This window comes from Cervus elaphus, chromosome 2 (assembly GCF_910594005.1).
Source record: "Cervus elaphus chromosome 2, mCerEla1.1, whole genome shotgun sequence".
Lineage (NCBI taxonomy): Eukaryota > Metazoa > Chordata > Mammalia > Artiodactyla > Cervidae > Cervus > Cervus elaphus.
The window spans coordinates 24,672,880-24,699,991 of NC_057816.1; the positions used below are offsets into that span (position 1 = coordinate 24,672,880).

Below are 27,112 nucleotides of genomic sequence, written 5' to 3' on the forward strand. Positions count from 1 at the left end.
TAGTGTTGTCTTCAGAATGTATAGAATTCCTTCATATTCTGGATTAACAGGCATGAGGTTTCTATGCAGAGGATCCCCACAAATACTACACCAATTTTGCATTTAAGTATGGGAAGGGAGAAAAAAAGAAATAACAGTTACTCCGTAGTCTCCTTTGCCATCTCCTCTGCTCCCTCCCCTGCTTTATTAGTAGAGTGTCCCAGGGTCTTGTCCTTGGACCTCTTTTCTGTCTAGTCATTCCCTTGGTGGTTTCATGTGCTTCCATGGTTTTAAATGCCGTCTACATGTTGACAACTCCCAAATGTATCTCTAATTCAGACCTATCCAGTTGCCTACTTGATTAATCCATTCACCATCCAAAAGGCATCATCAGTATAACATCCAAAACTGAGCTTCTGATCTCTCCTCCCCACTGCCCCTAACTATTCAGTCTAGAGCTTCCCCATCTCAGCAGATGGCAACTTACTCTCCGGTTACCTTTGCCTCTTTTGTCATATCACGTAACCAGTCCATCAGAAAAGCATATTGGCTAGTTCAGCCCTCAGTGTATATCCAGCATCTGACCCTTCTCACCACTTTACCATGACATTTTGGTCCAGCCACCATTATTTTTTATATGAATCCTGCAGCTCTCTGACATTTTTCTGCCTCCACTCACCTCTGGTCTCTTCTCCATAGAGCAATCGGATAAATTTTACAATGTAAGTCAGATCCTATCATTCATCTGCTCAGAATACTGTGATGTCTCCCCCTTTCTCCCCGAATAAAAGCCAAAAACCTTAAAAAGCTTCCATCCAACTTTCTATATACTAAGAAATTCACTTAGTACATTTGTCTGTCTTCCCCTACTAGAATTTAGGCTTCATGAGAGAAGGACTTTAAATTCATTGATGTGTTCCCAAGTGCCTAGAACAGTGCCTGGCACATGATGTACACTGGGACATTTGCTGAGCAAGGAAATAGTGTGGCTCACCCGTGAGTGTTATATCTGCGATTAAAATTGTGAGATTCACATTTAATTGTTATTTCTGTTCTGAGATTATATTGCATGTAGATTCTAAGTTTACCTTAAAAAAAAACCCCTAGACTTGCTCATTATGTGTTATCATGCAAATTAGAATTGGAAGCATATTAAAGGCTTCTTATCATTTGAAATTATCCATCCCCAGAACATGGTTTAAAGGAGTAAAGATTGAAGAAGATAGAGCAGAATATAAAGGTCATGCATACTGCAGTTAAGGGACTGCATTGCACAGATGTGGTGTCCGGCTTTAATACAGACAGCCACAGTGTTGCTTCCTTCTTTTAACTTTGTGGAATAAACTCATATTATTAGCATCCTGATGATGTGTTTCAGACTTTGACCTCCATGTGACATATAACACTGAGAACTACTCTCTTCTTGAAACTCCCTTCCCTGGCTTGACTGGAACATTTCTTGCGGTCCTCATCCTGCCTTTCTGGTCATACCGGTCATACTTCCCTACTTACCTTTTGGGACTTAGCTTTTTTCCCCTTGAATGTTTCTGTTGGCCAAGCTTCTGCCCTATTCACCTGCACACAGTCCTCAGGATGCTTTTCATTCCTGTCTTTCCACTCGGTGTACTGATTAAACACTAAGTTTTGTCCTGTATGGTAGATCTGCTTTTCTGACTGACTCCTGGCTGTCTCCTAGATGTCTACAATTCCACATGCCCTAAATGAAAGTCATCTTTTCTGCAAACTTGTTCCTTCTGACCTTCTTTATTAGGGTATGGCACCATGCAATGCCTAGATTGGAACTTTTGTACTTTCTTCATTGAATCTTGGGTATATTGATTTTTGTGTGGTCTTTTTGTCCAGCTTTATGCCTTCTGACATATAATACTGTTTGAAAATTATTTTTTTAAATGTCAGCTATCATTAACACATTTCTAGAAGATCAACATTTCTTGGAGTGGAAGACAGCAAAACTAAACATGTTTAAGCAACATTTTATTAACGCAAGGTTTTAAAAGATTGCTTTCAAGCAAGGTCAGATTTATCTATCAGCAATTTTGAAGAAAAACTGTTTTGTGCTGTTGTATTAACTTACTATATATTTAGGAAATAGTTTTTCTTTTGAACTAACTATTATTAGGTGCTTAGGAGGTAAAATCCATTAAATTCTAAAATTCTGAATCTCTTAATAGGTCTTCCTGCTACTGCTACTTTCTGTGATTACCATGTGGGCTGTTGGATACATATTGGACTTCGATTCAGATTCTTGGCTTCTAAAAGGATTTCTTTTAATAATATTGTTTTTTCTGACGTCTTTGTTTCCAAGGTGTGTATTAGTCTTTGCAAAGCTGGTTATTGCATTTCCAATTTGAGTACTCTTTTTTTTTACTGTTACTAGCTGGAGCCACAGATTTTTATTGAACTATCAATGTTACTTATCACATAGAATGATCCTCAAGGTGGGAGGGCAGGGCTTTGGTGGTATATGATTTGACTGATAGCAAATCAGTCAATCCAATAATTTAATTGCATTGACAATTGGCAGAAAATAAATATACTAGCTCACTTTTTTTGCCTAGGTCACTTTTTGAATTGTTAATGAATAATGGAAAGATTTTTGTAACTATTTTGCATCTTGAAGCATTTTTGCCCATTTTTCGGAAATCGTTTTTTTCTATTTTAAATCTAAATTTATTTTAAGCTAGTTGTTTTTAGTTCTTAATGTTTTTTAGGTAAGAAGCAACCTAAGTAAATTATAAGAAGTTATAAAATAGTAACTGTGGTATAGTTCTATTTTTAATAAAATATTCACGCATTATATATATGTATATATGTAGTCGCTAGTTAAGAGTCAGATTGCCTGGGTTCAAGTCACGCTTTACCACATGACAGTCTGACCTTGAGCAAGTTGGCTTCCCTCTCTGTGCCTCGATTTCTTCATCTCTAAGATGAGGGTGATGTTTATGGCGATGCCTGCCTTGTGGTTAACACAAATACAATGGTTAAAACCGTGACTGACGCCCAGTGCTCAGTCATCAGTAGCCAGCGCTTCTTTTCGTCTCCCTTTCCCAGTGGCGTGGCATCCAGTTTCTCACAAGAATAATGGGCCCCATCCTCGATTACTGCCCCGCGCTGTTCTTCCCTGCTCCTCACCCCCCACACCCAGTGCCCTCCCAGTCCTCCCTGCCCTGCCCCAGCTGGCCTGCGCTCGCCCTCTCCTCAGCTGGCTTCTTAGCCAGGCCTCCTCACTGACCTCCTGGCTCCAGCTCCCCCCCCGTAGTTCCTCCTCACTCAGCAATCAAGGGTGGGCTTTAAAAAAAAACCAGTTTCTGTCTTCTCTCCCTGCATAAAGCCCTCCCCGCATAAAGCATATCATTCCTCTCAGAATGATATCCAGACTCCTTGCTTGTGAGGTGCTATGTCATCACCCCTTCCCCTCTGGCATTATCTCTTACTTCCACTGCCCTCCAGCCTTCTTTCTGTTTCTAGAACACAACAAGCTCGTACCCACCTGGGGCCCTGGCTCTTGCTCGTGTGTCTTTCTGGAGGGCTCTGTTCTGTGCCGTGTTGTTAGTAGCGGGAGACGTCTCATGGACCTCAGCTCCCAGCGTCCCCTCCTTAGCCAAGCCGTGTCTGACTGGCTCTGCTGTATCCTCCCCTTGTATTTTCTTCATGGCGCTTAATTACTGTTTCCTGGAATGTAAGGCCCATACAAGCAGGACATTTGTCTCTCCTGTCGAACATTTTCAGTCACTGAAGGAAAGGAAAACGTAACGATGATGATCTATAGGAGAGAATCTAAAAGAAAGTGCATGTTGCTGTCTTCAGGGTGTGATTATGAGTGTTCCTATGTCCTTTGTCTGCTTACCAGCATTTTGTGGAATAAGCATGAGTTGCTTTTGTTATTTAAAAGAGAAAGCATTAGCACATTTTACCACTTAGTCATTCAAGAGCAGGACAGTAGGCTGGAAATTAATTTAAAAGCTCAAGTTTCTGAAAAATAGTAAAATGCCTGAAATTGCTTGCTATGCAGAAAATTTGTAAGTTAGAGATATTCATTCATTTCCCACTAATTGGATTGATTTGGTTTTCAAATAAATTTTAAGCCAAATTGCAATCACTGTTTTTCTTTTTTCCAGAGAGAAAGCAAAGGCTGGCAATATCTACTCACCTAGGATAGGGGCACTTGAGATTTTGTGTTAATAGAGACTCATGTTATAAAATATTTATATGGAAACTGTGAGTCGAGGGCTTCATATGCTATGCTTAGTTAGCATATGGACACTGTTCAAATGGGAGGCAAATGCATATGGCAGCTTTGTCCATTCTACTTTTATTTCTTCCACTCTTTAGAGTCCCAATTTCACGGAGTAAGAGGCTATAAACTTCCACTATTACTAGGCTCCACAGGAGGTTGTTTGTTGATCCAGGCTGCTATGTGATACCTGTCAGAAGTAGACAGGTCGTAGTAGCAGGCTGTTACAAATAAGATAGTTCGCTGCATCACTTAATTAGGTCAAACAAATTTTGCTGCAGACAAGCCATGCCATGAAGGTTATGTGGGCTCCAGTTGGCCTATTCTGGCAGCGTATTGGGGGCCTGAGGTGTGGGATCTTTATTTGTTGCCAAGTGTTATTTTATCATAGTTGTGCTTAGGATCTTGATAGCTTTTTAAAAACCCTTTAATATGTGTGTTCAATCATTGTTGTTTTATGATATAAATTTTAAAATAGATCTAGGTAAACTATATTCATGTCTAGATTTACTGTATTGAATATTTAATGTAAAAGATTTTTTCTTCTTTTGAAACTGTAATAGTAAACATTTGAGTAAGTTTTATGTGGATTTCCATTTTGCTTGTGATCCAAGCAAGATGGCTGGGGCTTGATGACTAGTGCCACCGTTAACCTGAATGTATCTTTTTATGTTACGTGTCTGCTTCACAAGCTGATTATAGGATAGAAATGCTCAAGGTTGTGTGCCTCTGTGTGTTTCAAAAATACACTGCTAGCCTCGCATTTAGCTTGTTAAATGTGAAGATGACTCTCCAGGGATTTAAATTTTTGCATTTTGAAAATATAACGTGTATTTGAAAATACAACATGCCAAAAATACAAATATGTGTTTCAATAAAAAAGATTAATTGAAAATATAGTGTTATTGGGGGTGGAATAATGTGTAAGTTAGTTACAGGAACTAGAACATTTACTTTTTGAGAGTCCCAGTGTTTCAGTTTTCTCCCATGTAAAATGAAGCGATGGTGGTGTGTAGCTCTTATCACATGGAAAGTGGCACATAGCACTTAGTGAAAGCTGTTGTTATCTGAGGTCTTCTTTATTCTCACTATTATTATTATATAAGGGAATTTAGAACTGAAATGAATATGATTCATACTTACTTTCACTAATACCTTATGTTTACGCTTTTTTTCTTTTAGGTTCTTGCTCGGGTACAAGAGCCTTATATACTTACCAACAGTCTTTCTGCTGAGTTCCATATTTTGGATGTTTATGACTTGGTTCATCTTATTCTTTCCTGATATCCTTCAAGTTTACACTTAAATGCATATCTCATTTAGCTTTTAAAAATGACTAAAGTTTAGATACTAGATGAGATCCAGGGAATGTAAATCAAATTTATATTAATTTAATGGTCCTGATTGAAGGTGTTTAATGTTGGAAATCTGCTGAATTCTGGACATGATCTCAGGGTACACTATGGAAACAGAAGGTGTTTAGTATTAATTACACATAGGAAGGAAACAGTTTAACAATATATTAAAACAGTGAATGAATTATAAATTATTTAGATCCATAAAAAGTACTGTATTGCCTTGAGGTTCTCTTTAAGGTCAGATGGTTCTTTTAACTTGGTCAGCAGTTATAATTGATTAATAAATCTGGGTACCAAGATTACCTGTATAGGTGGAACATTGAAGGAAATGTGTCCTCCTCAGCAGTGGTCAGTGCGGTGTTATTGTCCAAGGCAGTGATTTTCAGTGCACAGTAAAATTTGCATTGCCACCCAAAATATATGTGAGACAAAAGCACATCCTAATATGTGCTTTACTCTAACATTTTTGTATTTTATTCTATTTCCTTTTTTGAAAATGTGAGTCATAGGCCACTTAAATCTTTCATGACCTACTAGTGGATGGCAACTTGTAGTTTAAAAAAACAACAGGTCATCTAAGAGATTGGTTTATCACTTGAGGAGCAGGGCCCAGGCCAAATCCAGTCACCTGAAAGTGAGGATAGGGGTTACTTCTTAGTTTATAGCTATTTATAGCTCCCATCAGGAAGGATGCATTTTCTCCAATTTTCAGAGTTCCCACCTCTTTCCAGGCTCCTTTCTCTCCCTCAAAGGGCCCTAGGAAGCCATTAAAAGCCTTGCTTTCCTTACAGGCCAGAAGAAGAAGGGATGTGGTGGATAGACGTGTACCTTTAAGCATATTCCTTTAACTCTCTGTTATTCCTCTTTCTGGGAGTGATACACTTGAAAAGAAAGAATGCTGCTTATAAGAGAGATGCGTTCACTCATTTTTTTCATTGGAATAAATGTAAAGTGAGAGAGGCATATGAGTTCTGAGTACATTTGTCACCCTTCATTATAGCATGTTTTTACTTTAATGATGCTCTTTATTTCTGAGCGTTATCTCTAGTACTTTTCGGATTCCTTTAAATAAATGACACAGTATACCATGGGGGTCATTTTGACTTTTCAAAAGATTTTATTGCATTAACTTTCATCTCAATTATTGATTTGAGGGCAGCTTTTTAAGCACTGGCTTTATGACCACCGCTTAATGAAGGCTTGGGTGATGTCATTATGTGATACAAAAATACTTTATCACTTATAGAAGTCCCAAGGCTTGTAAAAGCTTTGGTAATTGACGTAGTACTGAAAGGGCTGGCTGATATTTTTATTTACCAATTCATATGCAGTGGAGTAAACATAGTTTAAAAATTGTGTTTCTTGATGCCTTTTTAAAATGTGGGTAACTCATGCTCTTTCAGATTTTGCACCAAAGAAGTTTGGTAGTTTTTACATTGAATTATTTCAAATTTGCAGTGTAAGTATTAACAAAAATGTTACTCCACCATAGTTTGAAAACCTCAATTACAGAGGTAGTTAGTTAGTATTCAGCTGGGTTTACTGCTGTTCAGTATTTGTGAAGATGTCATAACATGAGAAGGACTGATTCAATTTCCATAGCTGGGACAGAGTCTTAAAGGATGGTGGAGTTGACAGGAAGGGCCAGATCAGTCAGTAGGTGGCGCCATCAGATCGGTGTTTTCCAAGCTGAATGCTAAATGCTATCTGAACTGCCTTGAGTGTGAACCGAGGTGCTTCCCTGGAAAGACCCCATCCTGAGGGTGTAGACTAGTCGTGTTGCCGTGTCTGCATTGCATGGGGCCTCCACTCCCACAGCCACTTTGCCCATCACGGGAAGAGAGCCTGGGAACATTGTGGAAGGAGTGTGGTCTCTGGAATCAGACAGAGTGAATTGGAGTTCTGGCTTTTTTTTTTTTTTTTCTTACTAGTTATTATGTGAAGTGAAGTGAAAGTTGTTCATTTGTGTCCGACTCTTTGGGACCCCATAGACTGTAGCCCACCAGGCTCCTCTGTCCATGGACTTCTCCAGGCAAGAATACTGGAGTTGTGTTGCCATTCCCTTCTCTAGGGGATCTTCCCAACCCAGGGATCGAACCCAGGCCTCCCACATTGCAGGCGGATTCTTTACCTGCTGAGCCATGGTACCAGTGGGCAAATAATTTCACTGAATATCAGTTTTCCTGTAAATTAGGGATAACAGTACCAAGTTCATCAGGTGGCTGCAAGTATTGCTATGTTAGGATGTCTATAAAATGCTGCCCCTAGTCCCCATTCTGTAAATAATAGCTATTATTATTATCAATTACTCTTATGAACAAAATCTGTGTGGAAGGTTTTACGTTGGAATTTTAAGAGCAGCTCTAGGTTAGCTCTTGAGAGGAACACTTTCTTTTAGTGCCTTTTGTGTGTACTTGTGGCTTTTATGAGGCAGGTTTGAGAGAAGGAGAGAAGGCCTTACTGATAAGTTTGGAAGTAAGATTAAGATTTAGCAAAGAGATGGTGAACCTCTGAACATGACGTTTCGGATTCCAGCTATAGCTAAGTTAAGTTTAAGAAGGATAAATATGTGAAGTCCTGATACTGAGTTTCAGAGAATCAGCGTGATACAAGTACACATCGTGGTGAGAATGACACAGCTTCAGAGCAAATGAAGAAGAACCAGGAGCTTTGACTAGAAGCCTGGTATGTGTAGTGATGCGACTTTCGAGGAAACCAGTGTATTGTCTAGTAGTATTAGGAGGATGTGAGTGTCCAAGCAAAAGACATCAGCATCTCACTGTCTACTGCACTGGTCAGAACACACCTGAGATGTGTTTGCTCTGTTTCAAATTCTGTTCTTTTGAAAAGAGACAGTGGCGAACAGAGGAACATATGCAGGAAAGCGGGTTGTACGAGCAGTGATATTGCTGCTTATCCTGGAGGTGTAAGCTCTGCCTTCCAATTTCAAGTGCCTGAAAGTCTGCCATTTGGAAGCCAGTGCATTGTACAGAATGAGCACTCAATAAAAATGTTGGAAGCAGCTCCTGTAGCATCTGCCTATAGGGCAACTATAGTGTGGATCTACAGTGTAGATATAAAGGAGCTAAAGAATGAAAACCAGTTAATCCAAGTTATAAAATGGCAGATCTCAGATTGATGTTGAGAAGTATTTTAGCTGCAAAAGGGTCACAAGCTAACTGGGGAGGCTAAATTGTCTACAGATAACTATAATCCAGGGCTGAGTGCCATAGAATTAACATTCTTGGGTTCAGGGAAGGGAGAGAATCCTTTTCCACAGGGAAAGACCTCAAGTGAAAGGAAGGCTATAAGTCAGGTCTTGAAGGCAGTTAGGACTTGGACATCCTAAAAGTATGATTTTAGAAGTAGATGGGGGAAGTGGGGAACACTTGAGAACAGTGAGCCATACAAAGCAAGGGCATGGGAACAAGGAATGCTTGGCTTTCATGTGAGGAAATAGTGAAGGGATCCTTTTATTTGGAAGGAGAGGATCCATCGATTTCTGCAGGATTTGTCTTTAAGATTATTCAGAACAGGAGCCCCATATTTGTTCCACTCAGTATGTGAGATTATCCTGTGATTCAGTTGGAGGTTTTTGAGACTGTGTCATGTATGTTGATCAGGATTTTAGGGGAATTCAATTTCAATTTCACACAGCTTTTTCTAAAAAAAATTTTTGGATCCTGTCTTTTTCATAAAGCCAGGCCCATCTGCAGATAAACTAATAAACTAAACCAACAAGATCCATTCCTTCCTACCAGAACCAGATGTGGTACTGCTTGTTTTTTGTGGGTAAGAGCAGTGCTTCTCAAACTATAATGTGCGTGTGCATCCGCTAGGGATCTTGGTAAACTCCAGAGTCTGCTTCTGCAGGTCTGGGGTGAGGTCTGGAGCTCAAGCGTTCTAATAAGCTCCCAGGTAAAGCCATTGCTATGGGTCCACAGACCACACTTTGAGAAGCAAGAGTTTAGAGTTTGTTCTATGGCTACGTTTTTCCACTCTGAAGTTTAGCACCAGGCAGCTTGGCAATACCTTGGAAGGCAGATACGGTTACCGTGTCAATATAATGATTTTAATTGGACAAGGAGAACTGGCTTACTGCTGGTTTATTGGTTCATTATTGCACATTCATTTATCCTTCCCTGGAGCAAAATTTTCCTTTTTGATACAAAGGATTTGAACCACTTTAAAAGCACTTGAAAGTGGGTAATGTCTATCTTTGAAACACTTTATCTTAACTTATCCATAGTATCTGCCTTTCCAAATAGTATCTAATTTGTAACCACTTTGCAAGGAGAGCAATTTGTTTGTTTCTGAATTAACTCAGCCTAATACTACTAGGAGAAGAATTACATTATTAAACTTCGGTGTAAGAAATGTTTGCTAGCATTAATCTAATATATAGAGGAATATTTTTAATTAGAAGCTCTGAATTCAGTGATTTGTTTCTTTGAATAGTTTTGTTAAAATTTATTGAATGATCAGAAAATACCATTTTAGATGCACACAAGAGAGCCACAGTTACACCATTAGATATTAATTTGTTTGGATCTGGAAGGTTTTTCAGTATTTAGGAGGTTCTTCATATACCGCAACTATTCCTCTCATGAATTTCACCTAATGAGAAGAGATAATTATTAGTCAACTATGAGCAAATTCGTATAGGAGTAGAACATAGGATGGGACCAGGTTTTAGGGTTAGTCTACATAGTGGTATGTGTGTGTAGGAAAGGTAAGGGTAGAGTGCAGAGTAAAGAGACTTTTGAGCACCAGTGATGAAATGTGCCTACATCACAGTTAGGCTCTTCTTCCTGGAAGTCTGATATGTTCCTTAACTCAGCTTTCACATGTCGCAGGCACACCTTTATATTTCCTTTTCATTATCAGCATAGTAGCCTTCCTCTATTTTTTCTACAAGACTTGGGCAACTGACCCAGGGTTCACTAAGGCTTCAGAAGAAGAAAAGAAAATGGTGAGTCTTCTCTGTAACGTTACTGATTTGTTTTACAGAAGGGCATGTAAACTATGTCAGTTTTTACTGTGATTGCATCTCTAGTGCCTCGCAGCTAATCACTGTGTTAGTCGCTTCAGTCGTGACAAACTCTTTGTGACCCCATGGACTGTCGCCACCAGGCTTCTCTGCCCATGGGATTCTCCAGGCAAGATTACTGAAGTGAATTACCATTCCCTTCCCCAAGGGATCTTCCCAACCCAGGGATCGAACTCGAGTCTCCTCATTACAGCCGAATTGTTTACCATCTGAGCCACCAGGGAAGCCTGGCGCATAAAAGATACAGCGTAAATGTGGAATAATTAAATCAGCAAACAGATTTCTTCACTGTCATTTATTTATATGAAAGTTTAAAAAATGTTTTTATTTTCCATTACAGTAATACACCACCAAGACTTTTTCAGATATAATTTCTGTCAGTAGATATGAGCTCCTACTTCTTTATAATAATACTTAGGTAATGATAATACAACTTAAATTCCCCTATTAAATATATGGAGAGTATCTAGGATGGGGCCAAGGGGAGTCCTTCTTCTTACTGGCTGAGGAGATGCCCTTTCTTGTCCTCAGACTGAAATTGTCAGGAGTCATGGTATGTCTCCCATTGCTCGTGAGTGTTAGAAGTTGGGGAGACTGTTGTCTTCTTTGTTACCCAAAGCCAGTATTCCTGAAAGACTGCCTTTGACACTTATAACCATCAATTCTGATGTATAGGTGGTTTTTGTTCCTTTTTTATGAGTGTATAATGTGTGTGTTTATTTTTCTCTAGCATATTATAACTGAAAGATCATTGCCATTCATGGAATACAGGGAGGAGGTGCGGTTTTTATGCATTCTAATTTATTGACTGTGGTTGAAAATGCAGCCTTGAAAAGTCACATATTTCAGGCACAGAATGATATGGTGGCAGGTCTTCTAAATTGCTTTTCTAGCTATTGCAGTTTGGAGAGAGAACTGTGAGAATGGGATATAACCATGCATCATCCATTCCCCCAGTAAAAAGCAAACGTAAGGTCAAACTTAATGTCTTTCAGAGTATCATCACCCTTGCAGAGACCGGCTGCCTGGACTTCAGAACATTTTGTACATCCTGTCTTGTGAGTGAGTCTTTTCATCTATAATTCTTTTCCCATAGTAAAAGCAAATTCTTTGTTACAATGCCCATGTAAGCATTTTTCACATCTTCCTGGTATATTTATACACCTTTCTTTTTACCAGGTATAAAATTGGTTTTTATAAATTTCGCATTGCTGTCAGAAAAATTTTCTGCCTTGAACATATAAGAGAATGATGTTCATAATCTCTTGAAGTTGCTTATGGTTAAATCTCTTTATGTGTTTGGTTTGCTTTTTCCTGCCACGAAGCATATGTTAGAACTGACTTGGAGTCTCAGGATCATGGTGACCCTAGAAACCACCTAGTGAAACCTTTGATTTAGCAACTGAAGATTCATGGCCTAAAGGAGGAAGTAACTTTCCCCAAATTACTGACAGAGCCAGAAATGTAACTCGTGTTCGCTTTTTCTTAGTCCGATACTCATCCTGTGTGGTGCTGCCTCATTTGCCCTTTGTCAGTGTCAGAAGGCTCTGGACTTCGAATCCCCCTTAGTGATGGCCTAATTAAAGTAGACATCTGGAAGTAAGAGTAACAAGGCCTTCCAGAGCCTAAGTGAATTGATGATCAACATAGGATTATTTGTGCCAGTGTGTCTTTATAATTTAGAAAGAAGATTTTGCTTTTGGTTTGTTACCGCTTTGGGATTCTGATACCTGCTTTTCGCTCTCGTAATTGTTGCCTTAGATGAGGAAGCCCTTAAGGTCACTGCATTGCCACGTGTGCAACTCCTGTGTGGCTCGCTACGACCAACACTGCCTGTGGACCGGACGGTGCATAGGTGAGTGTCAGGTTTCCATCTGAAGTTCAGCTCTCTTTTCATCAATGCGTGTGGCTCAGAAAAAGCAGGAAGCATTAGAGGATCTAAGCATCTGTAGCTCTTGCTTGTCAGAGGATCAGCCCTGTGGTCTAATACTTTTGGAACACTGATTGTTGAGGTTGATAATAATTTATAAAGCACCTTTATAGATAGTATCCTATTTGATCATCAGAGGTTGGTATTACTATCTTCATTTTAGAGTTGGAAAAAATACTAAAGGTCAAATTATTTGCTTGAGTTCACTTTAGTAGTATCAGTTTTCCACTCCAGATAGCATGTTCTTTCCATAATTTGTATCTTATCCCTTTTATTCACCTTTTCTCCTTGCCTCCCAGGCTCAGGTAGGCACCAGAGCCAGAGATGGCAGAGTTCTGGGGTCTGCCTTCCCAGGGAGTATTCATTGTCCTGATCTGCAGCCCTGGGTTTCCTCTGAGCCATCACAGTAAAAGGCAGGGCTTTATTATGAGGAACTTCAGTCTCATGAGTCTTCAAGGGGAAGCTGTGCTTGTAGAATCTTGATGAACAAAAGACACCTTTCCGTGGTGCATTTTGATGTTCTCTACTATCAGGGAGATCCCCTGGAGAAGGAAATGGCAACCTACTCTAATATTCTCACCTGGAGAATCCCATGGACAGAGCCTGGTGGGGTACAGTCCATGGGGTCACAAAGAGTCGGACATGACTGAGTGACTTAACACTTCTGTGAGCTTTTGTGTCTACAGAACAGGTGAAGAGGTCATTTCTGTGTTCCCAGGCTTTGTGGACCCCATCCCACCATAGAGATGAGATGAATGGCATTAATGACAGGCAGCTTTGAATGGCAGTGGGAAAACAATAGTATAAGCCCACATGTTTTTATCACACCGCGTTTGTGTAGTATTTTCATTTATATCATCCTCTTTGGTTGCCACAGGCTTATGAAGTAGACAGAAGAGATACTTTCCTCATGTTATGAGAACACTGAATCAGAAGTTAAATGACCTACCTATAGTCACACAACTTGTCATTTGTAAATCAGGATCTCCTGATTCCAGTGGGTGTTGTTCCTTCTGCTGGGCTTTGAGAAGCTGGGAACATGATGGTGGCTAAGGAGCTTTGTTGTCATTAGCTGTCAAAATGCTGCCTTTTCCAGCATGGGGAGGGGGCCGCACATGCCACAGTGGGGCTGGGATACCTGGCACCCTCCCCCTTTTCTTGCCTCTGTAGACCTTTCTCAGGTATCACAGGTTGCCCCTCTTCTGCTGTATCCAGTTCCCTGCAAGATATCTGTTCCCCCTGTTTGTTTTCTGGGTTCCCCTGATTGAGTCAGTCCTTGATGTCCAGAAATTGTACTTGTGTAAACTCATTACATGGAAGGAAGGAAGAGACAGGATATGATTTGCCCCAAGTCCTGCCCACTCACCTGCCGCCAGCACTGTAGAGGCCATCCTGGGGCTGTATAGGATTTACTTAGTAAGCTTTGTTCTGTCCAAAAAAAAGTATCTTCTTTTAGTAAGTAATGAATAAATATTAGTTCAGTTGATGTGGACATTTGAACAGGACATATCAAAGCTGTTTGGTTTGGGTTTAATGGCATTTAAAAGCAAAACAACAGCTTAGTTCTTTTTTACTTTAGTGAAAGCTTTTGACAGGAAAGTGTTTAATAAGACCTTGTTCTGGAAAATCATTGTAAGAAAGTGTTAAGTATGTTGTTTTTCTTTTTTGATGTAGGTTTTGGCAACCATCACTATTACATATTATTCTTATTTTTCCTTTCCATCGTGTGTGACTGGATTATATATGAATCTTTCATCTGTAAGTATACATTTTTCTTATAGCAGACTTACACACCCACACTCAATACGCTGTTTCTTGTGAACTCTTTTATATCACATTGTGGCTGGATGACTATAAACCATACCCTAATAAAAGTGAAACGAATGCCCTTAAGACTCTCTCAACATCGGGAATCTGTAAGAAATGCTAGGAGAGGTTAGTTGTCAGTAGTTTGGAAGAGATTGAACTCTGAAGTGACCTTGATAAGTTTGAGAAGTGGTCAAAAATAGACTCATTTAAGTGCAGATTTATCCCTCAGTGAGATGAGTAAAAATCAGTCGCTCAAATACAAAGCAAGGGGAAGTGATAAGTAAATAAAATAGGGGGGAAAGTTGGTGGTAGAGAGGCTGAGAGAGTGGGTTGGAGGTGGTCATGGTACTTAAGCCACAGGACTCTGAAAGCTTGTGCCATTTGATATAAATATCAAGTCAGGACTTAGAACTGATGGGAAAACAGTGACAGTGATTGAAAGGTTGGAAATAATAACTTGGAAGAAAACAGCAGATCACTTATTCTGCTTCCCTGAGAAAGGAAAACAACTTTTCAGTAGCCATGTAGGAGGTCATCGGGGGCTGGTGGGGGTGGGGGGGGCTCGTGTAGGGAGTGACGTCCAGTTGTTCCAACGTGATCGAATAAGAAGAGGGTTTAAATTGAAGCAAGAAGGGTTTTGATTAGCTCTTAAGAATCGCATGACTATGCTTTTCAGACCTAAGAATAGGCTACCTAACTGGAAAAACTTACAGAGCTTATAGTTTATTTTGATTTTATTGGTTTAACTGTTTATTATTTATTTATTCTGAAGGTTTTAGGAGCATTTGTTTCTAGAGGCAGAGGCTTTACTGCTGATCTGTTTCCATCCACACTCCCATTATATTCATGCTCAAGTCTTGGATTTTGCCAGTAGGATACAAGTCTGTTGCTTGAGCTAAAATGTGGAATGATTCTAGCAGATGTGGAAAATTTATTCCTACATTTTTTCTTTTCCTCTTTAGAATCCCACGTTCTCCACTCCTTACTCTCCCCACCCCACTCACCAGCTGGCTTTCTCTAGGTTAAATTTTGTTTAGTTTTTGGAAGGTCGTTTTTCAGTGTGCTGTCCGCAGCCTCTCAGATATCCTTCCAGAACCATCCAGTATTACAAGTTGTGTTCTGTTGTTGTTCAGTCACTCAGCTGTGTCAGTTGTTTGCGACCCCATGAACTGCAGCACACCTGGCTTCCCTGTCCTTCACTATCTCCTGGAGTTTGCTCAAACTCATGTCTATTGAGTCAGTGATGTTACCTAACGATCTGATCCTCTGCAACCCCTTTATCCTTTTGCCTTCAGTCTTTCCCAGCATCAGGGTCTTTTCCAATGAGTCAGTTCTTCACATATCATGTGGCCAAAGTATTGGAGCTTCATCTTCAGCTTCAGTCCTTCTAACGAATATTCAGGGCTGATTTCCTTTAGGATGGACTGGTTTGATCTCCTTGCAGTCCAAAGGACTCTCTAGAGTCCCTTTTGTTTTGTTTAGAGATTGTTAATTGATATTCATGAAATGGTCTGTTTTTAGCCCTGCCATAGGCATGGAGAAGACCTCAGTTGCCTTGACAGCCCTGTTTCTACCAGACATCTTTGGTGTCTCTGATCACTAGGGGATGCTTTTGGAGCTTAGCGTGACCGCCACCATCTCAAATGGAGCTGAGTCAGTAGGTTGTGATCCCTGACCTCAGTTCTTGTCAAAGACCATCAGTAATCCTGAGCATTGAAAGTATAAAACTGCATAGATTATTATGTCCTGTGGTATAAGAAATTAAAGATTTTTTTTTTTTTAATGCTTCTTTCTGTTGAAAGAGCTGCCCTTTTAAAGGCCTGAAAATAAAGCATATTCCTGGAAAACCTTTTGTAGCTGGGCCCCTGGACCAGCTTGTCCCTTGGACTTGATCCTCAGGGAGAAGAGCCAGATTTTATGCCACACTTGTCTCTCTGCACTCTCTCTTGTCACTAAAAATAGTCCCCTTTGTGCGGTGGCTGTGTCCAGCATAAGACTGTATTGATAAGGACAGAAGTAATTTTCCATCACATTCATTCTTTCCAAGTTGCTTCTGTATTACATTCATTTGGTTCTTCCCTCCTCTTTGTCTTTATTCTCTGGCTCCAAACAGTTTTTGTATTACATTTTTTGTTTCTTAGAAACAATCCCACCTTACATTCCCTAACAACTGTGTAGACTAGCTGAACGTGTTTTGTTACTTTAATTTATTGTTTTGCTATTTTGTGGTGGTCACAGTATTTCTTTATACTGGATGAGAGCATCGTGTCCGTTTATCATTATTTCACAGACAGCAAAAGTGAACTTTCACTCCATTTTTCTAACAAGGCCTCATTGTCATCCCACCTTCTTTATCATTAACACTCCTGGTGCTAGAACATTGCTGTGTACCCTCCTCCTCGTGGGATCCAGTTCTAGCTACTCTGGTTTTGAGCAATCTCCATGCGTTTTCCCTTTTGTGAGGTCTGTTTTCAGGGTGGACAGTAAGTCAGTCAAAGTGTCAACATCCTATGAGCTACAGGGACAAAGATTTTTAGATCATTGTTAGAAAGAACACCATAACTGTCAGAGCTATTTAAAGATGAAAATGATTGATCTGGAGCAATATGAGTTCCCTGTTATTAGCCAGTGGCCACCTGATAAAAATGTATTATTAGTACACATTAAAGTGTTGTACTGCATAACATAATGTATGTGGCTGTTTGCAGCCATATCTTTGATAAATCTGAAATCAGTCCTCTGAAAATTCCTGTTCAAAGTCATGCTGTGTTATCAAAAAATTCCCAGAAGGGAGCAGTAGACATTCATAAGCAGAAAGAGAGTAGATACTCTTTCCCGCTCAGCAGCTGTTTCCTAAGCCTGCTGTTGGAAATTATATACATATTTTTTTGTTCTTGTATCAGGTAAGTATGTGGAATGTATCTTTGTTTGCTGTCCTAATGAGCAGCTTTAAAGAGAGTGTAATTTGCCTTAAAGTTTTTTTTAACCTTGATTGTTGCTCTGTGATGATTGCCCTTAGAATGCCTTTGGCATATATTCATGAAAGATTGTTGGAAATCAAACTCAGAAAAGAAAAATTTTTTTTCAGGACTAAAATGGTCAGACAGTTGATAGTTAAGTCATGGACTCATTTGTTTATGTCCCAGGAGCTCTTAAGTGCTGCTTTGGGAAAATGTCTGAAACTACTTCTCAAATTATCAGAGGCATTTATAAAACCTCAGGGTGCACATCTACACAATTCTTATTTCCTTGTCCTTTGTGAATGCTCGTGATGCCTGTTTGAAGTCACTGGTTTTTACATTGGGCTTCCCCGGTGGCTCAGTAAAGGATTGCCTGCAATGTGGGAGACCTGGGTTTGATCCCTGGGTTGGGAAGATCCCCTGGAGAAGGGAACAGCTACTCATTCCAGTATTCTTGCCTGGAGAATCCCATGGACAGAGGAGCCTGGCAGGCTACAGTCCATGGGGTCGCAGAGTCGGACATGACTGAGTGACTTTCACTTTCACTACCTGGAAGATCTGTTCCTTTTTTTCTGCCTATTCCTGCCTGTGTTCTCCCTACTGATGCTCTTGGCTTCCTGGGTTAGGGGGTCAGTATCATGGAGACCTCACTTTTGATTGACATATGAATAGATGTTCCTGGGGAGAAACTGAGTTGCTGACTCGTGAGTTCTCTCACCTGGCTTTTCTCCCACTGTGGGATTAATTATGGTCCCAAAGCACAAGTACAGTCAGTAACTACATGCTCTAGGTTGTGTTACAGTGACACCCAGGTGCTTATAGGATTTTTTGTGTCCTCAACAATGGCCTGTTGAGCTGAGCCCTTAATAAGAATTTATGTTCAATTCTGTAACAGACCCTTGTCTTGCTGTAACACAGATAAGATAGAGAATTTTCTCAGACAAGTACTTATTGAATATATAATCATTCTCAGTTATCAAGTCCTTGAATAACTTCTGGCCAGTCTATTTCATGCTGAATATGCTGATTTCAGTGATGGTTTTATAAAGGTTTTGGCTTTTATTCCTTCACTGCCAACTACCAATGCAGTATTGTCATAGCCTTAACAACACCATTTAAAAAAAAAACTTTGGTAAGCTGACATTTATTTGGAAGATAAAATCTTTAAGTTGAGTTCTGATCTGTGCCATTATGTGTTACTTTCTCTTCTCCCTAAATAGAACTGCAGCGATTTTTTTCCTCTTGAAGAATGACCACTAGCTTGTTACCTTTTTAAATAATGGACCCCTCTTTTGTGAATTCACAGATTGGTCAAATCATTGTACCACAACTTTCAAAGAAGATGGACTGTGGACCTACCTCAATCAGACTGTGACCTGTTCCCCTTGGGTCATGTATATCTTCATGTTAGCAAGTTTTCATTTCTCATGGTCAATGTTTTTATTAATAAATCAACTTTTTCAGGTATTTATTTTCTTATAATGCATATCCAGTAACACATAGTGAGGTAGAAGGACTTAAATTTCAAGTCAGAAAACTTAGATTTGAGTTCTACCTCTGTCATTTATGCTGTGGGTCTGGGCATGTCATTTGACCCCTGAATTGCAATTTCCTGTAAAGTGGGGGGGATAGTAATTGCTGTCAACTCTAACAGAATGGTTTAAAGGTTAGAGTAATAAGGTGTTAGTATAGTCATAAGAGTTATCTAAGCTGACCTCTTTAACAGATAGAGGTCAGGGAGGTGAACTGAACTGCTCAAGGTCACCCACTGCATGGCAAAAATCAGAACTGGTAACAGGTCTTCTGACAATTCCATTCAAGGGCTTTTTCCATCCTATAATTAAACTATGTGGTGTGTAAAAGCATGTTATAAACTGTAAAGCATTGGGCAGACGTGAGATGATTATGTTCCCTCCCTTTTCCTAGCCCTGTTTGTTATCCTTGTTATTATGTGGTCCTTAAGGGCATGGAAGTGGGGAAGAAATGAAAGATGGGCATGGTAATTATACTTGCAGAGAAGGTCATGACCATTAGAAAGGTCACGCTCCAGGGCAGTAGCCACCACCTTCAGCTTTCTGTGAAGCTTCTGTTTCTTCCCTGCTGCGTGCCTGCCTTTAAGAGCGTAACCTAATTCCCATTGTTGCTACGGCCTCCCTCATGGAATGGACAGCCATGATCAGTCTGAGCCGATTACTGCCAGACGTCAGATAACTGGAGCATTACTCAACAAAAGCAAAATGTATTCCAGTTTTATGAGGAAGTAACCAATTCTGCAATAATAGTAAAAAGTAAAAGACGAAAAGGGGGGGAAATGCTGAAGAAAAGAATTAAGCTTATCATACTGACTGAATTGAGGTTTCTGAATATTTGTCCTAATCTCCTATCCACCATCTATAGACTCGGACAGTAGGAATGGATATTAGCAGGACTTCCCTGTTGGTCCAGTGGTTAAGACTCCTTGCTTCCACTACACGGGGTGTGGGTTCGATCCCTGGTATGGGAACTAAGATCCCGAATGCCATGTGGTGTGGCCAAAAAATAATTTAAAAAAAGAATGAATATTAGCATCAATGATTATTGATATTATAATAATCATTTGTAATGTGTGTATGCTCAGTCATGTCCAACTCTTTGTGGCCCCGTGGGCTGTAGCCCACCAGGTTCCTCTGTCCATGGAATTTTCCAGGCAAGAATACTGGAGTGGGTTGTCATTTTCTACTCCAGGGGATCTTCCTGAAAGGGATCAAACCCTTGTCTCTTGTGTCTCCTGCATTGGCAGGTGGATTCTTTACCACTCACACGACCTGGGAAGCCATAATCATTTATAAGTTTGTTCTAAGAGTCCAGGAAAGGAGAAAGAAAATTAGAACTGATGTCTCAAATCCTAGGTTCTGCCTCTAACTCCACCTCTGATTAAGTAAATGTGTTGGTCACTCAGTCATGTCTGATTCTTGGTGACCCCATGGACTTCAGCCCACCATGCTTCTCTGTCCATGGGATTTTCCAGGCAAGAATACTGGAGTGGGTTGCCATGCCTTCCTCCAGGGGCTCTTCCCAACCCAGAGATTGAACCTGGGTCTCCTGCATTACAGGCAGATTCTTTAACATCTGAGCCACCAGGGAAGCCCAGCCATAAGCAAGGCACTCAACATCTCTTAGGCTTAGCTTTCTCATCCATAAAATGGACACACAACTTCGGCACAGTCTCCATCTCAAATGTTTGTGAGCCCATTGATGGGAAGGTGCTTTGGAATATGTAAAGCATATATAAATATTAGGAGCATATATAAATATTAGGTATTATTAATGCAAATTATTATTTATATATGTTTTCAGTATTCCAAAGCACTTTCCTGTCAGTGGCCTCACAAACATTTGAGATGGAGACTGTGCCGAAGTCATGTGTCCATTTTATGGATGAGAAAGATAAGCCTAAGAGATGTTGAGTACCTTACTTATGGCCATAGGGCTCAGTTAGAGGCAAAACCTAAGATTTTGAGACATCAGTTCTAATTTTCTTTCTTTCTGTCTGGGCTCTTAAAAGAAGTACAAGTATTTGAGGATATAATATCTTTGCTTTTTAAAAGAAAGTTTGTTTATACTCTCTAAGGCAGGAAAGTGGGCTCAAAGTTTTGGATAGTTTTCAAATACGAGAATTCAGAGTAAAGTTGTTTTCTTAATAAAGAAAATAGTCTAATTAGTTGAAGTCTTTGATTTCCTAAGTGCTCTGGTGAGTCATGGTTTTGACTGTAGCAAGTCAAACTGAGAGTGTAGACTGCTGACAGGGACCATGGACTTTATTCTCAGGCTGACTGAGGTGTCCATCCCAGTTCTGTCATTTTCTAAGCTGTGTGGCCTTGGACCAGTTGCTTCACCTCTATCAACCTCTGCACTAGATCATTTTAAACATATTATCGCAAGTCCTTAGACAAGCTGAAGTGGGTGCTGTGATAATCTGTGTTTTACAGATAAGGAACTTGATGTTTGAGTTGTTTTGAGGATTGGATGAGATATCTCAGTGAATAATATTGGTTTTAATGCTTCGAGAATTTTTATTTATTTATTTTTTTTTTCTTGAGAATTTTTAAAGTTTCTTTAATTCTTACCCTTCCCCAAATTTATGGCTGTCCTTATAAAGGATGATTTTAAAATGTCCTTCATTTCAGATTAACTTTATTTGACCCTTTTCAAAGAGATACTGAGAAGCATATAGAGGTTGAGATAATTGCATTAATACTGATATTATGTTGTTTGATTCATCTGAAATTTGAATGCTGAATGTGTTGAGAATCTATAAACACGGCCATAAGCCACATCATTTCATGACTATCAGTCAATGCCCTCTGCTTTCTTGAAGGTTAATAAAAAGCAGACAATCCAAAAAAAAAAAAAGCCCAGCTACTAGATGTACATAGGTGAGTCTGGTGTCGAGCTGTCAAGTCCTTGCCCTTATCACGATCCTTGGTTAGAAGGCTTGGTGATGTTGTCTTTGGGGCGAAGAGCTGATTGTTTATCAGTGTGCTGTTGATGCTCTGCCAAGAGTGATGAGCCTCAGTGTGGTGGCGTTTTTTTTTTTTTTTTTTTGCATACCTTCCAATATTCTTTTTCAGATTGCTTTTCTGGGCCTGACCTCCTATGAGAGAACCAGCCTGCTGAAGCAGAGCAAGCACATGAAACAGACGTTGTCCCTCAGGAGGACCCCGTACAAGTAAGTGAAACCTGTCCCTCCTGCCAGGCCTGTGGAAGGGGCTGGCCTCGCCATCACCACCCGTGGCCCTGCTGCCATGGCTTTCTGATGGAGTCGAACCTGTTCTTTCTTGGAAGCCTTAGTGACAGCAGATGAGTGGTAAGGTCATGAGCCCCAAGGTGGTAAGAATTTGGGATTTAGTCTCCTGGACTGAGCACAAACAGTAAGTGACTTTGAAGTTTTGCCAAGCCGGGGGATCTTTTCAGTCAAGCCACATGGTCACAAGGTTGCATATTGCTGGCATGAAGTCAGTGTGAGATAAGTGAGCACGTGGCTGAGAAAGCCAGGCACAAGGCTCTCTGCCGAAAGCGTTAGATTGCAAGCTTTGCCAGGGTTTTCAACCTGACTTTCTATCACCAGTAATTCTTTTAGTCCTATGGTTTAATGAGCCCACCCGTGTCAAAGAAAAGCTACTTTTTCAGGTTTGGGATATGTTCTCCCCAGAGGACCAGCTGTATGGAACTCGTCCTCCGTCGAAAATGAGGGTGTCTGTAGGAAGGCCATCCTCTTATGATGTGAACGATCAGGCTTTGAAGCTTATCTCCTTGTCACATATATCGGGATCTGGAGGCTGGGAGCACTGCAGAGGTGACCCAGGGCCCTCCAGGGATTTGAGCGCTTACTGCATATCTCATGAGCAGTCTATTTTAAAGCACACTCATGGTACAAGATGAAACTGTTAGGCTGTTAGACAGGGAAATCAGAGCCTGTAATATGACTGTGATGTGTGTTTAGAGGAGAGAAATTGACTTAATTGGGAAGAGGGGACCAAAGTGATGGAGAGTAGAGAGTGGTGTTAAGCTTGTGTTGATTGCTTGAGACTGGCAGTGGTAATAAGTCCCTTTCTCAGGGATGTAACCAGAGGAATAAATATTTAGTCCACCGAAGTATGGACCTCTTTGTGATAGAGGTGGAATTTTAAGCTGAGCCTTGAAAGACATGGGGTTGGAGACAAGGAAGGAAGGGCATTCTAAGCCCCGGAGAAGAGTGAATAAAGGGCCAGAGGTGAACGAGCTGGAGCATGACAAGTAATGGCAGCATCCCTGGAGGAACTAATGGTAAAGCCTTGGAGCCACCTTGAATCTGGCTTCCAAATGCTGCTCAACCCAAAGATCTGTCTTAGTTGTCCTCCCTAAGTTAGTTTTACTCATAGCCAGCTCCTGAGCTGGGCCCTGTCGATCTCCAGCGTGCCTTCCCGCTTTTACCCCGTCAGTCCCACGTGGACAGCGCTCTGCCTGCTCAGCAGCCTTGGAACTCCTCCTGATGGCCCTCACTCATCCTCACTCACTCATCCTCACTCACAGAGGTGTTCTCATGTAAGACGGGGCACATGCATAAAAGTGAATATTCATGCTAACTGGAACGGATAGTAGCAGTCAGGAATTTAGTGGAGGAAAATAAAGATGCTGAAGATATATGCAGTCAGGACAGCCCCAAAGGCGAACTGGGCCTTGCCCTGGGCCTTGAGAACTGGTAGGACTTACGAGGATGAGGGTGTTACCTGATACAAGATTAGGGAGATGTGGGTTCCAGGGCAGTAGAATGGCCCATGCAGTTGTGATCACGGGGAAAGTAAAGCCAGGGTAGCTATCACAAAATGTATGTTTGGAAGCATCGAAACCCAAGCAGTCTTGGGGCTTTATTGTGTAGGGCTCTGAGTACAAAGATGAGGAATTTGGATTTGAGCCTCTGGAAAGAGGAATGTCTTTAAAGGGTTTTGATTGGGAGGTGAGGAGCTATTATGTGTCATGTTTTTGGAGGCCCAGTCTCTAGTATGTAAGATGAATTAGAAGGGGAGTTGAGACAGAAACATTTAGAGAGTTCCTTAGAAGAATCCCATCTTATTTATTGTGTGTGTGTGTGTGGTGGTGGTGTTGTTGTTTTCTGGCCTGTCTGGCCTTTGAGATAGTCCAGGTCTGAATTAGAGCAGTGGGAATGAAAAAACAAAAACTTAATAGTGGTGGTGACTCTTCCAGTGAGTGAGGATCCAAAATGAACTTAAGTTGCCAGGAATCTCAAAATAGGGATTCACATTCAGAAATGGAGCCAGGCTTCAGTTTTAAGGGCCACAGATTCAAGGAACTGTCTGATTCACCTCTGGATTTCTTTGGGATCTTAGAAGGATGTGTATTGTAAGTTCTCAGTGCACATTTAAGGTTTGAAGGAATGTTTATCGAGTGCTAACAGGAAATGTAGTAAGACATGTTCTGTTCCTTTCTTGGCAGCCTTGGGTTCACACAGAACCTCGCAGATTTCTTCCAGTGCGGCTGCTTTGGCTTGGTCAAGCCCTGTGCAGTAGACTGGACTTCACAGTACACCATGGTCTTTCACCCGGCTAAAGAGAAAGTTCTTCGCTCAGTATGAAGAAGAGCAGCCCGTAACTCTCACTTTGATTTGTTTGTACTTATGTCAATGCTCTGTGGTCTGCAAGTGAAATGAAGATTTAGAGTTCACCTAAGCCCAAAGGAAAGCACAGGTGGCTTTTAAAGCCATTTGGTAAAAACAGAAGTTCTCAAGAAAGCATTTACAGTTTTTCAGGTTTAGTAAGACGGACTGCTCCTGAACAATCTTAGCCAACGTCTAAAAAGAACTTTTATATTTTTCACGAGAAAATGCAATTTCCTTCTTTTTTTTTTGGCGATAATATTCACCAATTATGCAGAAAGTGTGGTATTTTCAGATACTTTATTGGCTGTTTCAAAGTAGTACTATTCTTTAAACTTGTAATTTTTGATAAATTATTTGTCTTTGTTTTATCTATAAATATGTAAAAAAATATTTAAATAGATGTACCTGTTTTGCTTTCACATGTAATAAAACAGTTTTTTTTGTAGCTGAGACTTAGTTTCTGAAACTTGACACTTCTTGAATCTTAAATTAAGAAAAGGTGTATTTAGGACTGAAGAAACATTCCCAGTTCCAGGAATGAGGTGAGATCATTGTTAATACAAATAAGCAATTTTTTATTTTGTTTTCTGTTATACTTAGAAAATTGAACTTTGGAAGTATTAAAGACTAATTAGAATTTTTACTTAGTACCTTCAAAATATTAGATGGATGTGATTATAAATGCTAATTTCCCCCTTCTGGAGGAAATGCTAGTTCAACTTTAACTCTTGGTGTTATTTATATACATATATGTATACACACACACACACTTACATATATACACACACACACAGATATATATACATCCCTGGACATGACTCCTACCTGCTGAAAACCCTTCCTTAGCTTCCTGTTGCTCTGGGGGTAAAAGCTAAAATTCCCACCATGTCCTGCTGACCCTGTACTGTTGTTGTTTAGTCGCTAAGTCATGTCCAACAGCTTTGCACCCCATGGACTGTAGCCCACCAGTCTCCTCCATCTGTGGGATTTCCCAGGCAAGAATACTGGAGTGGGCTGCCATTTCCTTCTCAAGATAGCCTTGCATGATAGAGCCTTATTTTGTTTACCATCTTACTTTGGACCACACTTTGTCCTCTAACCACATAGATCTTTCAGTTCCTCAACGATCTGTTCTCATTTTTTTCTACAGAGCCTTTGAGATAAGGAAAGTAAAGCCTAAAGAAGTTTGCATGTTCTCCAAGGTCACATGGATACTAACCAGGCTCCCCACTCTAGAGTGCTGGCCTCCTAGAATACTGCCTGACACGTATGTGTTCAGTAAATATTTGAGTTAACTTGTTAAATGTGTGGTTTTAAAGCAAGAAATGATGTGACCAGAATTGTGCCTGAAGGCTGATTCTCATTTGAGAGGCAGAATGACATTTTTCAGGCTATATCCTCTCTCCATTCCTTTCCTATCAACTCCTGCCAAGTAAATATTCTCAAATTGTGATCCATAGACCGTTTAGATCAGAACCACAGGGATAGGGCAGGGACCTGGAGCTCACTTGTTTATGATTCAGATTCCCAGAGCCACTGTAGTCTAGCACATCTAATTGATATGTAACATGGAAAGCACATTTCATTCATTTTAAAATTACCCCCCACACCCACAAAAATAAAATAAAATTACCCCACAAATACTTACGGAGCACCATGTTAGGTATTCTAGGCCAGAAAACATTTAGTTGGGCATACTAATCTTGGCATTTACAGTCTAGAGGGGAAGCTAAGATAAATGAAACTATAGTATAATGTAGAAACTACTAAAAGCCATAAGAGGGATACAAATAAAATATTGTTAGAGTTTAGAGGTTAGGGAGAGCCTTAGTGGTGTGATCAGGGACGTGTTTATGGATGACAGGGCATTAGAAAGTATCACAGTCTTCTGTGATACTGAGTTTGAAAGTAGATGGTTGGAATTGAAAGGCATTCTCATGGAGAGAACTTTGAGAAAAGACAACAGAAAACTCTCTAGTCAGAATGATGACACCCTGGGCCCATAGAGTATTGGAAGTGGGGAGCTTGGTTAATAAGTTGGAAAGGTATACAGGAGCTATTAGTAGATCACCAGGGGTCTTGAATGTTAATTTAAGGAGTTATAAGATTAAAGTGAGCAATAAGGAGCTATTTCTTTATATACACACACACACACATATATTTGTCTGCACAGGTCTTAGTTGTGACATGCAGGATGTTTAGTTGCAGCATCGGGGATCTAGTTCCCTGACTAGGTATCGAACACGGGCCCCCTGCATTGGAAGCTTGGACTTTTAGACACTGGACTACTAGGGAAGTCCCAAGGAGCTGTTTCTTTACTCTCATGTCAGTAAAAGTTCTTGAAAACCTTGTCACTCTCTCCCGGTTCTCTCTCCCATCCTCCTCCTAACTCATCTGCAGGCAGGCTTTGACCTCCAGTACTTCATGGAAGCTGCTCTTGTCCAGTGCTCCGTGTTAATTCAGTGTTAGCTCCAAGCCCATCGTACAGAACCCACAGCAGCATCTGACAGTTCCTCACCCAGCCTCCAGAAGCGAGCACTCCTGAGTTTCCTCCTCATCTCACTGGTTGCTCCTGAGAGCCTAACATCTTCTTGTTGTTTTTCCGCCCCTACCATTTCATGCTGGAATGTCCCACA

General features: G+C 40.4%; 1 protein-coding gene across 2 annotated transcripts in view; it reads left to right on the forward strand.

The window, feature by feature from the left end:
• ZDHHC13 (zinc finger DHHC-type palmitoyltransferase 13) overlaps positions 1-24,926 on the forward strand; it is a 51,246-nt gene extending 26,320 nt beyond the window's left edge. For both annotated transcript variants that reach the window (XM_043875044.1, XM_043875035.1), the window contains exons 9-17: positions 2,172-2,305; positions 5,417-5,517; positions 10,440-10,564; positions 11,638-11,700; positions 12,404-12,497; positions 14,247-14,330; positions 18,648-18,805; positions 21,952-22,049; positions 24,314-24,926. In XM_043875044.1, coding sequence (XP_043730979.1) covers positions 2,172-2,305; positions 5,417-5,517; positions 10,440-10,564; positions 11,638-11,700; positions 12,404-12,497; positions 14,247-14,330; positions 18,648-18,805; positions 21,952-22,049; positions 24,314-24,452 — 996 coding nt within the window. In that variant the 3' untranslated portion in view covers positions 24,453-24,926. The remainder of the gene's footprint in view (positions 1-2,171; positions 2,306-5,416; positions 5,518-10,439; positions 10,565-11,637; positions 11,701-12,403; positions 12,498-14,246; positions 14,331-18,647; positions 18,806-21,951; positions 22,050-24,313) is intronic.
• The last annotated feature ends 2,186 nt before the right edge of the window (positions 24,927-27,112 follow it).